General features: G+C 37.2%; 1 protein-coding gene across 2 annotated transcripts in view; it reads left to right on the forward strand.

Moving 5' to 3' along the window:
• The window catches only part of Shprh (SNF2 histone linker PHD RING helicase), a 71,018-nt gene extending 62,709 nt beyond the window's left edge, over nucleotides 1-8,309 (forward strand). Inside the window, exons 29-30 of one of the 2 annotated variants that reach the window (XM_021174217.3) lie at nucleotides 3,131-3,211; nucleotides 4,241-8,308. In XM_021174217.3, the coding sequence (XP_021029876.1) occupies nucleotides 3,131-3,211; nucleotides 4,241-4,337 (178 nt within the window). In that variant the 3' untranslated portion in view covers nucleotides 4,338-8,308. Of the gene's footprint in view, nucleotides 1-3,130; nucleotides 3,212-4,240 lie in introns of both variants that reach the window. The other variant, XM_085842630.1, reaches the window with a different exon arrangement.
• Nucleotides 8,310-10,641: the final 2,332 nt, after the last annotated feature.

Genomic DNA, 10,641 nt, shown 5'->3' on the forward strand with positions numbered 1-10,641 from the left:
AGAGTATATTGTGTTAGGACCAAACTTCAAGCTGGTGGGAGAGTAAAGAACGCAGATGACTTGGAAGCCAGCCACACTGAGAAGGTAACATCTAAGCAAAGCATGAAAGAGACGGGAGCTATACTCATACTAATATCTTAAGACAGAATGACTAAGCACACAGTAACAATCAGTGTGACATCTGTAAGTCAAGAGTGTCCCGGGGTTGGGTTTGGTTTGGTTTTTTAAAAAATGATCCTTTAGGACATTTTGGTAATCTTTATGCTGTTATATCGTATTTAGACTCATCCTTAAATCCTAACATGGTGGATGTCTCAGCAAAATCACATCATCTAGTAAGTGCAGATACTTCGGGTGTGAGTGAAAGTAAAAACAAACAAACAAACAATCAAAGAAACAACACCAGAGACTTCTTTTGATGTGTATGTAGAGTAGATTTGAATATCTGATTTATAGACTAAGCATACTTCTTTGGAATTTTTGTATTTAAGAAACAAAACAGTGTGTATAATATACTTGAATTCATGTAAAAACAGATTTCCATCAACTTAAAATCACTCTTTACCATTAAAATTATTTTCTAAATTGTATACCCATGTAAATCTTAATTACACGATTTAATAATAAAGAGCTATACTTGTTAACATGCTAAAAAGAAAAAGAGAAATAAAGGATCCACAGATGCTACACTGAAATAGGTAGGAAAGAAGCTCAGTGGGGCTTGGGAATCATACTGGGCCTTAATTGGGAAGCTGTGAGCAGAGGAAGGACACATCTCACTTCAGCTTTGAAGCAATCATTCTGAGTACTGTGTGCAGGCTAGGGAGTAAGGGGAGCAGGTAGGCCATGTAGTCCTGATGACAATAGGAGGCAGCTTGTATGGTAATGGCAGTACAATCAGTGAGAAGTTTTGAGGCTCTGGGTTTATTCTGGAGTAGAACTGATAGTGGTTAGTGGGTGAGCAACACTGTGGGCTTTGGCCTAGACAGCTAGGAGGATAGAAAGCCTTTGGCTGAGTGGAGGAAGACTATGAGATAGAACAGATTCAGTGGCAAGAACAAAGGTCTGCTTTAGATACGTTTGAGATTTTATTAGCTATCCAAGATATGTATGTTCAGAAACTGGGAGAGAAGCCAGGGCTGGAGGCGCACACTTAGACATCAGGAGCATGTGATGGTATTTTTGAGCTATGAGCATGAATGGAATCATAAAGGAGAGAAAAATAGTGATGGGTCATGAACTAAATAAATTCTGGCACATGTAAGCTACAAAGCCCTGGGAAAAGGAAAGACACCTACATGCTTAGCTGTTACCTGCTGCAAAAATGTCAAAATAGAAATCTTCCTATTAGAGTTTTGACCATTAATTTTATTTTATCCAAAGCAGTTTAAATGGAGCAGTATAGGCAACTACTTATAAGGAGTTTTTGTTCAACAAACACAAATAGGATTACATAGCTTATGTAGTGACACGGCTAGGTAAACAGTGGCAGGTGCATCCCTGCTGCCTGCCTGTCCCTGATGTAACCATGGCTCCCTACTCTTACTGTGCAGCCCATAGGAATAGGATTTTGAGAAATTTTATTGCAGAGTAAAAGAAGAAGAGAATAAGTTTAAAAATTATTTCCTTTTTTAAATTAAAAAATTAATTAGAGAATGATTCTTTTAGAAATAGAAAAACTAGGAAAATATGGAAGAAGTGTGCTGAACATTTTCCATGCCTAGGCAAGAGGATACGGGACCTAATAACACTGATTGTTTTCAAGCGAGAAGAATGTGGCTCTGGTAATGGTTAAGAGAGCATAGCATAGTGTTTGTCCCTTTATTACGGTGGAAGAGTGTCTTTTTTTCATCCGATTTGTCCTAAATCCCACCTCTTTTCATATTCTCAAGAGGCTTCATCTTGAAATATATCACATGAATATGTCTGGGTGTTAATCGTTTTTAAAGTGACACTCCTTTACAGTCTACCTCCACCCACTTGATGTCCTCTTCTGTCACCCTTTCTATTTTGGTGGCTGCCCCTGAGTGTACCACTGAAATGAGGCTTAGAGTTTGACTGGTGGCCTATTCCTTGCTGTGGTCTAGTGGTTCCTTTATTTACTCCCCTAGTTGCTAGTTTACCCAGTGCCATGACATTAAGTAGTATGCGTAGGTGGACAACCTTCATGGGAGTATCCCTGAGCCTCGACAATACCAGCTTTGTATAGCTAGCTATTATCTGTACATGTATCTAGGAACTTTATATTTCCCCTAGGATATCGACTAGATAGCTCAAGTTTGGCACAGGTAGAGCAAAACTACATCTGTGCTACTCTCAGCCAGCCCAAGCTTTCCTCATATTTTAATGTGACTTTTGTCATCTATACTTGCTCAGACAGGAATCTAGGACTTTTCTGTATCTTATATTCAAATTATTTTAGTCTTGATTCTTGTATTTCAAAGATATTCCTCATCTTTTGACTAATTCTTATCCCGCTGACAAAAAAAAGCACAATCCATCTCCTCTTGCCAGGATGACCTCAAATTATATCTCTTCTCTTCCTCCATAGCAGCCAAAGCATTTCCAAAGCACAGTCTAGTGTAAATCAAAATATGTATAACTACTAGAGCACATTTCTTTATAACTACAAAATCCAGTTCCTGATCAAATCCTGCAGGACTACCATTTATGATCTGAACCCTGCCCGCCTGTAACCTCATGTTGACCTGTTGCATTTATAACACACTTGTGCCATGCTAGTCTGCTGTTGGCCCCGGAAATAATTTTAGCTTTTCCCAACCATGTACTCATCCCAGTAATATATATGAACATTTGTTTTCTGTCTGCATGCTCTTCCTGTTCCTCCTGTGCTTAGTGCCTAATTCCCTTCTCTCAACTGAACTTGCCATACATAATCTGTGCATGCAACTGATTTTCTTATGTGTTTCTTGTCTCCCTCGTGAGAGTGTTGGTTCATGAAGATCACATTGGCAGTATGTGCTGTTGACCTGTCCCTGAGCACACTCATAAAGACCTGCCACAAGTGGGCACCAGTGGACTAATGGATGTAGCATGTGCATATAAGGTCATTTTCTACTCATTTGTCTTAAGATGGTCTTTAAACTTAAAATTATTATTTGCCTTCTAGACCTACTATTGTACATAGATTCTTAATTAAAGCAACAATAGAAGAACGGATGCAGGCAATGCTAAAAACTGCTGAGAGGAGGTAGGTAACAACTTACAAGTGGGATTTCCCATCACTTGAGAGTTTGAGATCTTCTGGATGACAACAAATGATGTAAACACTAAATACTTTTTCTAAAAACCAAAGAAAAGCATTTTATCCAAAGCATGCCCCAGTTAATGTTTTGGACAGTCTATATTTGGCTTAAGATAATTTAATAGATTACAATATGCAAATTAGCTGACTTATCTTTGCTATATTCGATTACTTTTTAAATGAAATGTATTATTCTGTCTTACCTAACCTTTTGTCTGATATGTCTGAAACTAAACATGCATTAATGTTTTATAGTTTATGCTTACCAGTCACGGGTCAATAGGCATGTCTGAATTTACAGTCTTGGCTGGTGATTTGTGTCAAATCCATAGACATCAGAGTAGTAGAATGATCAGAGCAGTCTGAATTAGGAAACTTCTAACATTTGCACGGTAATTTTCCTTTAAAGTCATCTTGAAATAAACCAGTATCTTCCTCCTCCCCGTGAAATGGGAGGATTGGAAGTCACCCAAAGAGAGATGCTATGATAGCTCTTTCAAAGGGAGGGCATCTCCAGGGTATTTTGTAACACAAACCTTCTCAAACCAGAAATTCCATACTCTGATGTAACAAGAAAGATGCCAGCCATCCGAAGGGCTTTTCATCTAAACCTGAAAGATTTTTGTTCTTGTTGTCACATGCTGCAGACATAGTGATTTTAATTTCAGTTACAATGATACTGAACTTCTTTGTAAATGGCGAGTTTAGAACCTGCTTGACAACAGTTGTCAGATGTTTTATCTTCTGTTTTTTATTTGTTTTGATTTTTTATTAATTGTTCATAGAAAGCATTTTCTGACAAAGCTTCAGAATTATTTAGGCATTTTCACTGATTTTGATAAGATGTAACAATTACTGTCTACTTGTGGCTCAGTGATGACCACATATGGCAGATTTGTGCCTCACTTTATTGTCATGCATATAGTCTCTAACTCCTGGCCATATCTTCTCTCTGTGCCTCTGAAAATCTTGCAGCCACACAAGCTCATCCGGAAAGCATTCTGAAGCCTCTGTGTTGACTGTGGCTGACCTGGCAGACCTGTTTACCAAAGAAAATGAGGAGCTTGAGTGAAGTGCCATCAAATCATTCCACAAAATTTTAAGATAGAACTTAACTTTCATAGATGTAAAGCAGAGTTACAAATTAAAAACAAAAAATCAGTAAATATTAGTAAATACTATTTTAAGTTGAATGAATTTATTTTGTTATACTCTAGCCTAGTAATAATTGGCAATTGGTTCCTTTTCAGTATACCGATTTCACACCATTTACAATGAATTTTAACTTTATACTCCTAATGGAACATTAATTTTTTGCTCCATTTGTATATCTATTACTGATAAGGCAGGGGAATTAAGAAAAAAGGGTATTAAATAATTTTCCATTAGTAGATAGATGTTTGTTATAACAAACAGAGTATATAAAAGGTTACTTAGTCTAGTTTTGTATGACCTGATGTGTACAGCCAGTGTAAATGACATTTTTGAAAGGGCCTTCAGCATCTTTAGCATAGGAGTCACCATTATCTTCTCAGTAATGTTTTAAGAAAATGCTAAACTATATAATAAGTAGTTATTTGCATGAGTTTAAACTGTAACACTGTCATTAGCTCCTAATAATAAATCGCTAGGTGGTTATATTGTGTTTTGTTACTAAATGTTAAAATACTGAAAAATTCATTTTTCTATTATGTTTAAGTGGTATCATTGTTAACATTTTTAAGTGTATTAACATTTACCTACAATGATCTCTTTAATCTTTTTAGTAATTTTTTTTGTGTGTGTTTTAAGATGATGTATCTGTAAATACGGCTTTTTAAAAATCACCATTGTACTGAATTAATTTCCTGTGTTCCTGTAACTAGTCATTTTAGCCACTAGTTATCTAAACCTACTATAGAGTTTATTCATTTCAGTTACTCTGTCCTTAGAAACTAACTAGTATTTGATCTTACTACAAGAAAATGCTGTGTTCACACATGCATAAACGTAAGTGGTTAAACTCTCTTCTGTGAAGAATTCATAGATGACTTTGAAATTACAAAATAAGAAGTAGCTTGTTGTATCCTAGCCTTGTGTTGGAATATAAACGTTCTTGTTTCCTTCCCTTTAGCTGTTGAAATCAAGTGACCCTCAAGATTCTTTAGCTCCTACCTAACTGTCCATAAAACTGTACTAGAAATAGTTCCTGGGTCTCCTTTATCCTGTGAGCTCTGGTGCTTAAGCCAAGGTGCATTTTCTTATCCAGGTTTATAGGTGACAGGTCAGCTGAAGGAGACACATTTTTGGGTGCTTATTCTTTAGTTGAAGGGAGATATACATTGATTCTTTTATATGAAATTAAACATAATATTTTTACAGCTCTTTTACATTCACTAAGAGCTTGTCTGTGTATTCATGTAGTTAATATTCACAACAGTCCTGTGAAATGGATATGATTAATGATATTCCTATTTTGAAGGTAAAGATCTAATGCTCAGGAGGAAACTCGCCTATGATATGTAGCAAATAGACAAAGTAGTCCAGGCCCCCTGGCTTCATCTCTACTGTTCTTCCTCCAAGTGTGTGCCGTACTGAGGTTCAGAAGCCCTGTGGTCTGATTTTAGGATGGGGTTGTGTAAGAACTTAATTTTGTTTCCGAATATTTCATGTGCTGTTCTAGGACAAACAATTTGATAGGCTTCCATTAGACAGTAACATAGATATCTACACTGATTAGTATTAGAGGAAAACTATGCTTATTTATTTCAATAAGATACCTCAATTAAATAAATATTTTAGTGGAAAATGAAATTATGGATTATTTTTATTTCTAAGGTTTAGATCTTATGAACTTTGGTTTTTATTGACTCAACAGATAGTATCAAATTGCCAATTCTACACTATTCCATATTTTATTTACATTTGTCATTCTAAGCAATTATGATAATTCTACTACTTCAGAACTAATGAGTCCACATATATAATAAATACCCACATCTTGGCTACAAACAAAAGAAGTTTTGGATTCCTTTGTCAATAATTTTATATTCTCTGAAATACCACAGTATGGTACTGTGCTAGCAAACCACTGAGGGTAAGTTAAATGCCCAGTCCTTACAGTTTAAATGTATTTCTATTTAGGGAATTGTTTTTCAAGTAACTCCAGATGAATTTACTAGGACTGAAGATTTAGATAAATCTAAATTTACATAGATTGTGAATTGTAAACATCCCACAAACTGGGCTTAAAATCCAAGTAACTTTACTGTGTCTATTGCATCAATATTTCTCTTTCTATATGATCTTAAGGTAGGTAAAGGACCAGTTTTAGAAATTGGTCCTTTTGGGAAATATAACTCAGTCTTTTTAAATGCTTAGTATGTATAAATCTCTGGATTTCAGACCCCTCAATCCCTTTCACGTCTTTAATAGCATTAATAATCTCAACATAGAACCAGTGCTCAACAAGCAATACTAGTTCCTAACAAAAACACTACTTATAAATATCCAGCAGGTTGTGACTAATCATCAGCTGAAAACCTCTTCCAAGGGCAAAAGCCAAAATGTCTTTCCAACTCTTCTCTCATTTACTAACCCTTCCCAAAATCAGTATGATTGAGTTGTCTGTTCATTAAACTTGCAGATACCTTATTAGAAATGCAGAAACTACACTTCTACGTAAAAGGACTCTAAGACATACTTGGTTTTTGTAGCATTAATCAGAATTCCAAGCATAGCATGCCATTTTATATATGCAACCACTTTGCTGTGTCCAGGTAGTTTCCTCCTAGTTGTCCATTGCTTCTGGCTCTTGGAGTCTTTTCATCCTGGATCCCTCAACATTGGGGGTGGAGGTAATGGCAGATGTCCTGTTTGATGATGAGTATTCTGCAGTCTGTTATTATCTGCACTGAACTGGTTGTGAGTCTTTGTGTTAATCATCTACTGAATACGTTTCTCTGATGAGGATTCAGATGCATTAATTAATAAGTATAAGAGTCAGTTTAGCCAGGCCATGGTGGCTCGGGCCTTTAATCCCAGGGCCACACAGAGAAACTCTGTCTCTAAAAAACAACAAACAAACAAACAAAAAAATCAGTTTAATATCCATTTAGTAGAAAAATTGTAGTAGGTTCTTTCCTAGGTTACATTTCTATGAGATACCACAGACTAACAAAAAACCCTGTAACAGGAACTAGTTACCTCTTTTGCAGTTGTTGGCTATAGAGATCCTACACATCCTTACGTTACAGGTTATTGCCAGTGCTCCTGTTTATGCTATAGGATTTGACTGTAAGAACCTATTGCTGAAGACACTGCATACCTGAGTCATAAAACATGGAACTGCCACTGACCTAGAAGCTTCTTCCTTGTTACGGTGCTGTGCGTGCTACCTAGCAAGGAAAGGAATTACCTGTGTCCCGGCTGTGAACCATGTGACTGTCAACCTTTTTAATTTCTCTTAATTTAATTAAAGTCTATATTATTTCCCTCTCCCTCTCCTCTGTCCTACCCATTCATGTTCAAGTCTGCTCCCAAATTCACAGCCTTCTCCTCATTAAACATTGTTGATACATATAAGTGAATAACATAAATATGCCTGCTGAGTTCTATCCAGTGTTGCTTGTCCTCATGTAAATGTTTCTAGGGCTGGTTATCCAATATCCAGTACTGCTTGGTATTGGATAACCATTTGGGGGCTCATCTCTCAGGAAGACCAATTCTTCTCAGCAACTGTTTGTAGCTCTTCATTGAGGAGTGGAGCCCTGTGAGATTTCCCCTATTTATGTTGGGATGTCAATTGTGATTGGAATTATTCAGGTTTCGTTTTCTGTTTTAATCTTACAGTTGCTCTCTCAGATCAAAGTTGTATGGGAAAAATATAGACAAATCATGCTGAGTATCATATTTCTGTCCTGTATTATTAAAAAGTTCATTTCTAGAAGTGCTTAACCTAATTTATTCCTAATTATGGATGATTTTTTCCAACTAGTGTTTATGGTAGTCTTCCCAGGATGATTCTTTTAAGATAATGGATCCAGCAATAAATATTATATTTTTAGAAACTCAATTTTGTGTTCTCTTTTTTTTTTCTGTTAATGTTCTGTGTGTTACACAAATAGGTGTAGGAATAGCTGTTTGATTATCATTCTTGACTTAATCTCACTAGCTAGTTGAAGATGAAAATAAGACGTTTAATAAAATATCAAAATATGATACCCATGTTGTAGAAAATATTGTACCTGAAGCCTCTCAATTTATAACTGGCAGCCATGGTTGCAAGCCTGTTATGTCTGAAATTGCTAATAGTCACCTCAACTGAACTCTCTTGTCATACAGTTAAAATGACCAAGCAATGTGCAGATGAAGTTCTTAGGCATGAAGCAAGTCAGACAATTAACTTTTAAGCACTCTCATTAGTGCTCTAGATATCTGGCACTTGCAAGCTTCTAAAGAAACAAACAGCCTGCCATTATAAAGGAGTATAATGTCATAAGCACTCAAGCCTTCTCTCTGAACTTTTAAAAAATAAAATAGTCGCCAGGTGGTGGTGGCACATGCCTTTGATCCCAGCACTTGGGAGGCAGAGGCAGGCGGATTTCTGAGTTCGAGGCCAGCCTGGTGTACAAAGTGAGTTCCAGGACAGCCAGGGCTACACAGAGAAACCCTGTCTCAAAAGAAACAACAACAAAATGTCTTTATCCGAGTTTTGTTAATTACTAGTATTAGAATAAAGCCCCTGGCTATATTCTGTATTTTATTAAATGTCACCACATTCTTGTTCTGTTACTCAACTGTGGAACTGCCTGTTCTCTCATCCCTCAGCACCCATCCATCAGCCCTCAGTATACAGTTGTACCCCAACTACCTTTCATCATCTTGCCAGCTACTACTTTGTAACAGACATCCTAATTGTTCACAGGATTGTGACAGCCTCCTACTTTTTCCAGAATAGTCATCAGTTTCAAGACACATGGCAGATAATCAGATCATGTCATACATCAGTATAAAATCCTCCCACTCACTAAAGAGAACCCTAAATCCTTATAAGGGCTAGAAGGCCCTACATGATGCAGCCTTCCATTGTGCAAATCTACTAGTCTTCTTCCACATATCCACTTGTCTGCTCCATCGTCAGAATGTGTGTTACTGTGCCGCAGACACCAAGCACACTTCCACAAGGTCTTTTAATTGTCCCTTATGCCTGTAACTCTCCCCAGACACATGCTGTGCCTTCTTCCACTTTCTTTCTAGTCTCTGCCCAACAACAGCTTATCAGTGAGGCCATTTCAGTCATTCTGCACAAAACTGAACCTTTCATCCTCTTCCTGTAACCCTTAAGCCTCTTTGTCGTTTGGTTTTATTCTACTGAGGTCGGATATATTCACTTTATAAATCTTTCTCAGCTTCCTGCAGAAATTAAACACTGAAAGCTAGAATTTTGTTCTCAGCTGTAATGTATTACATAGTACACAGTAGAGGCTCAAGAGGTAATGTTGGACACTGTTATGTTTGGAGGGAGGATTGCTAGTGTTCCAAAGACTTTTAATAGACTACTCAAATATCCTTAATGTTAAATTGTGATAATGAAAGACACATAACGTGAGGACTCCCCCACATTCTGATTCAGGCGAGGCGACACCCCAAAATCAACAAGAAACGGTCTTGCTGCAAACTGCAAGAGGATTTTTATTCAAGAGCGCTCTCGGGCCCACAGTCATAAACCACGCAGGGGTAGAGGACCTTGGTGCCCCGAGTAGCTGGATAAGGGGGTATTTAAAGGAAGAAACCACAATTCAAGGAGGTGGGGAGGGTGTTGTTGGAAAATACCAAAAATACCACTTAAGAGTCACAAGGAAGTGCAAAGTCACAAGTGTCACGAGGAATACCTGGTAATTGTGAGGGTTATTTCTCAAGACAGTTTCTAAGAGCCCCTAACAATCTAAGAGCCCCTAACAATAGCACATTTGCATTGCAGGTTCCAGCAATGGTCAGGGTGGGTCAGGGTGACTTTCTTTAAAAGAACACTCTTTGAACCCAGGAAGCAGGTGGGTGGAGGAATGTCACTATCTGTTTTATGACCAGCACACCTCAGAGCACAGAGCCACAAAGGCCCCACTCCCAAGCCTGGGCCCAAAGGCCTAGAATTTTGTTTTTACATTTTACTTCTTCAATATATCTCATTTTTCTATAAACCAGGGTAGGAGATACATTTTATGTACCTGTTAAGCCCAGTTATTTATGCAAGTTGTTTCTAATTAAGACTTCATATAAGCAAGACTTCAGCTTCTGCTTGATCTATAATACATCTCATTGTCATCTCTATACCTCTTCTCTCCTTTCCCAAACTTAGGCCTTAATTTTTTACTCTTTTGAATATATCTAGCACAACT

This window comes from Mus caroli, unplaced genomic scaffold (assembly GCF_978045245.1).
Source record: "Mus caroli unplaced genomic scaffold, Mus_caroli_1 scaffold_9, whole genome shotgun sequence".
Classification (NCBI taxonomy): Eukaryota; Metazoa; Chordata; class Mammalia; order Rodentia; family Muridae; genus Mus; species Mus caroli.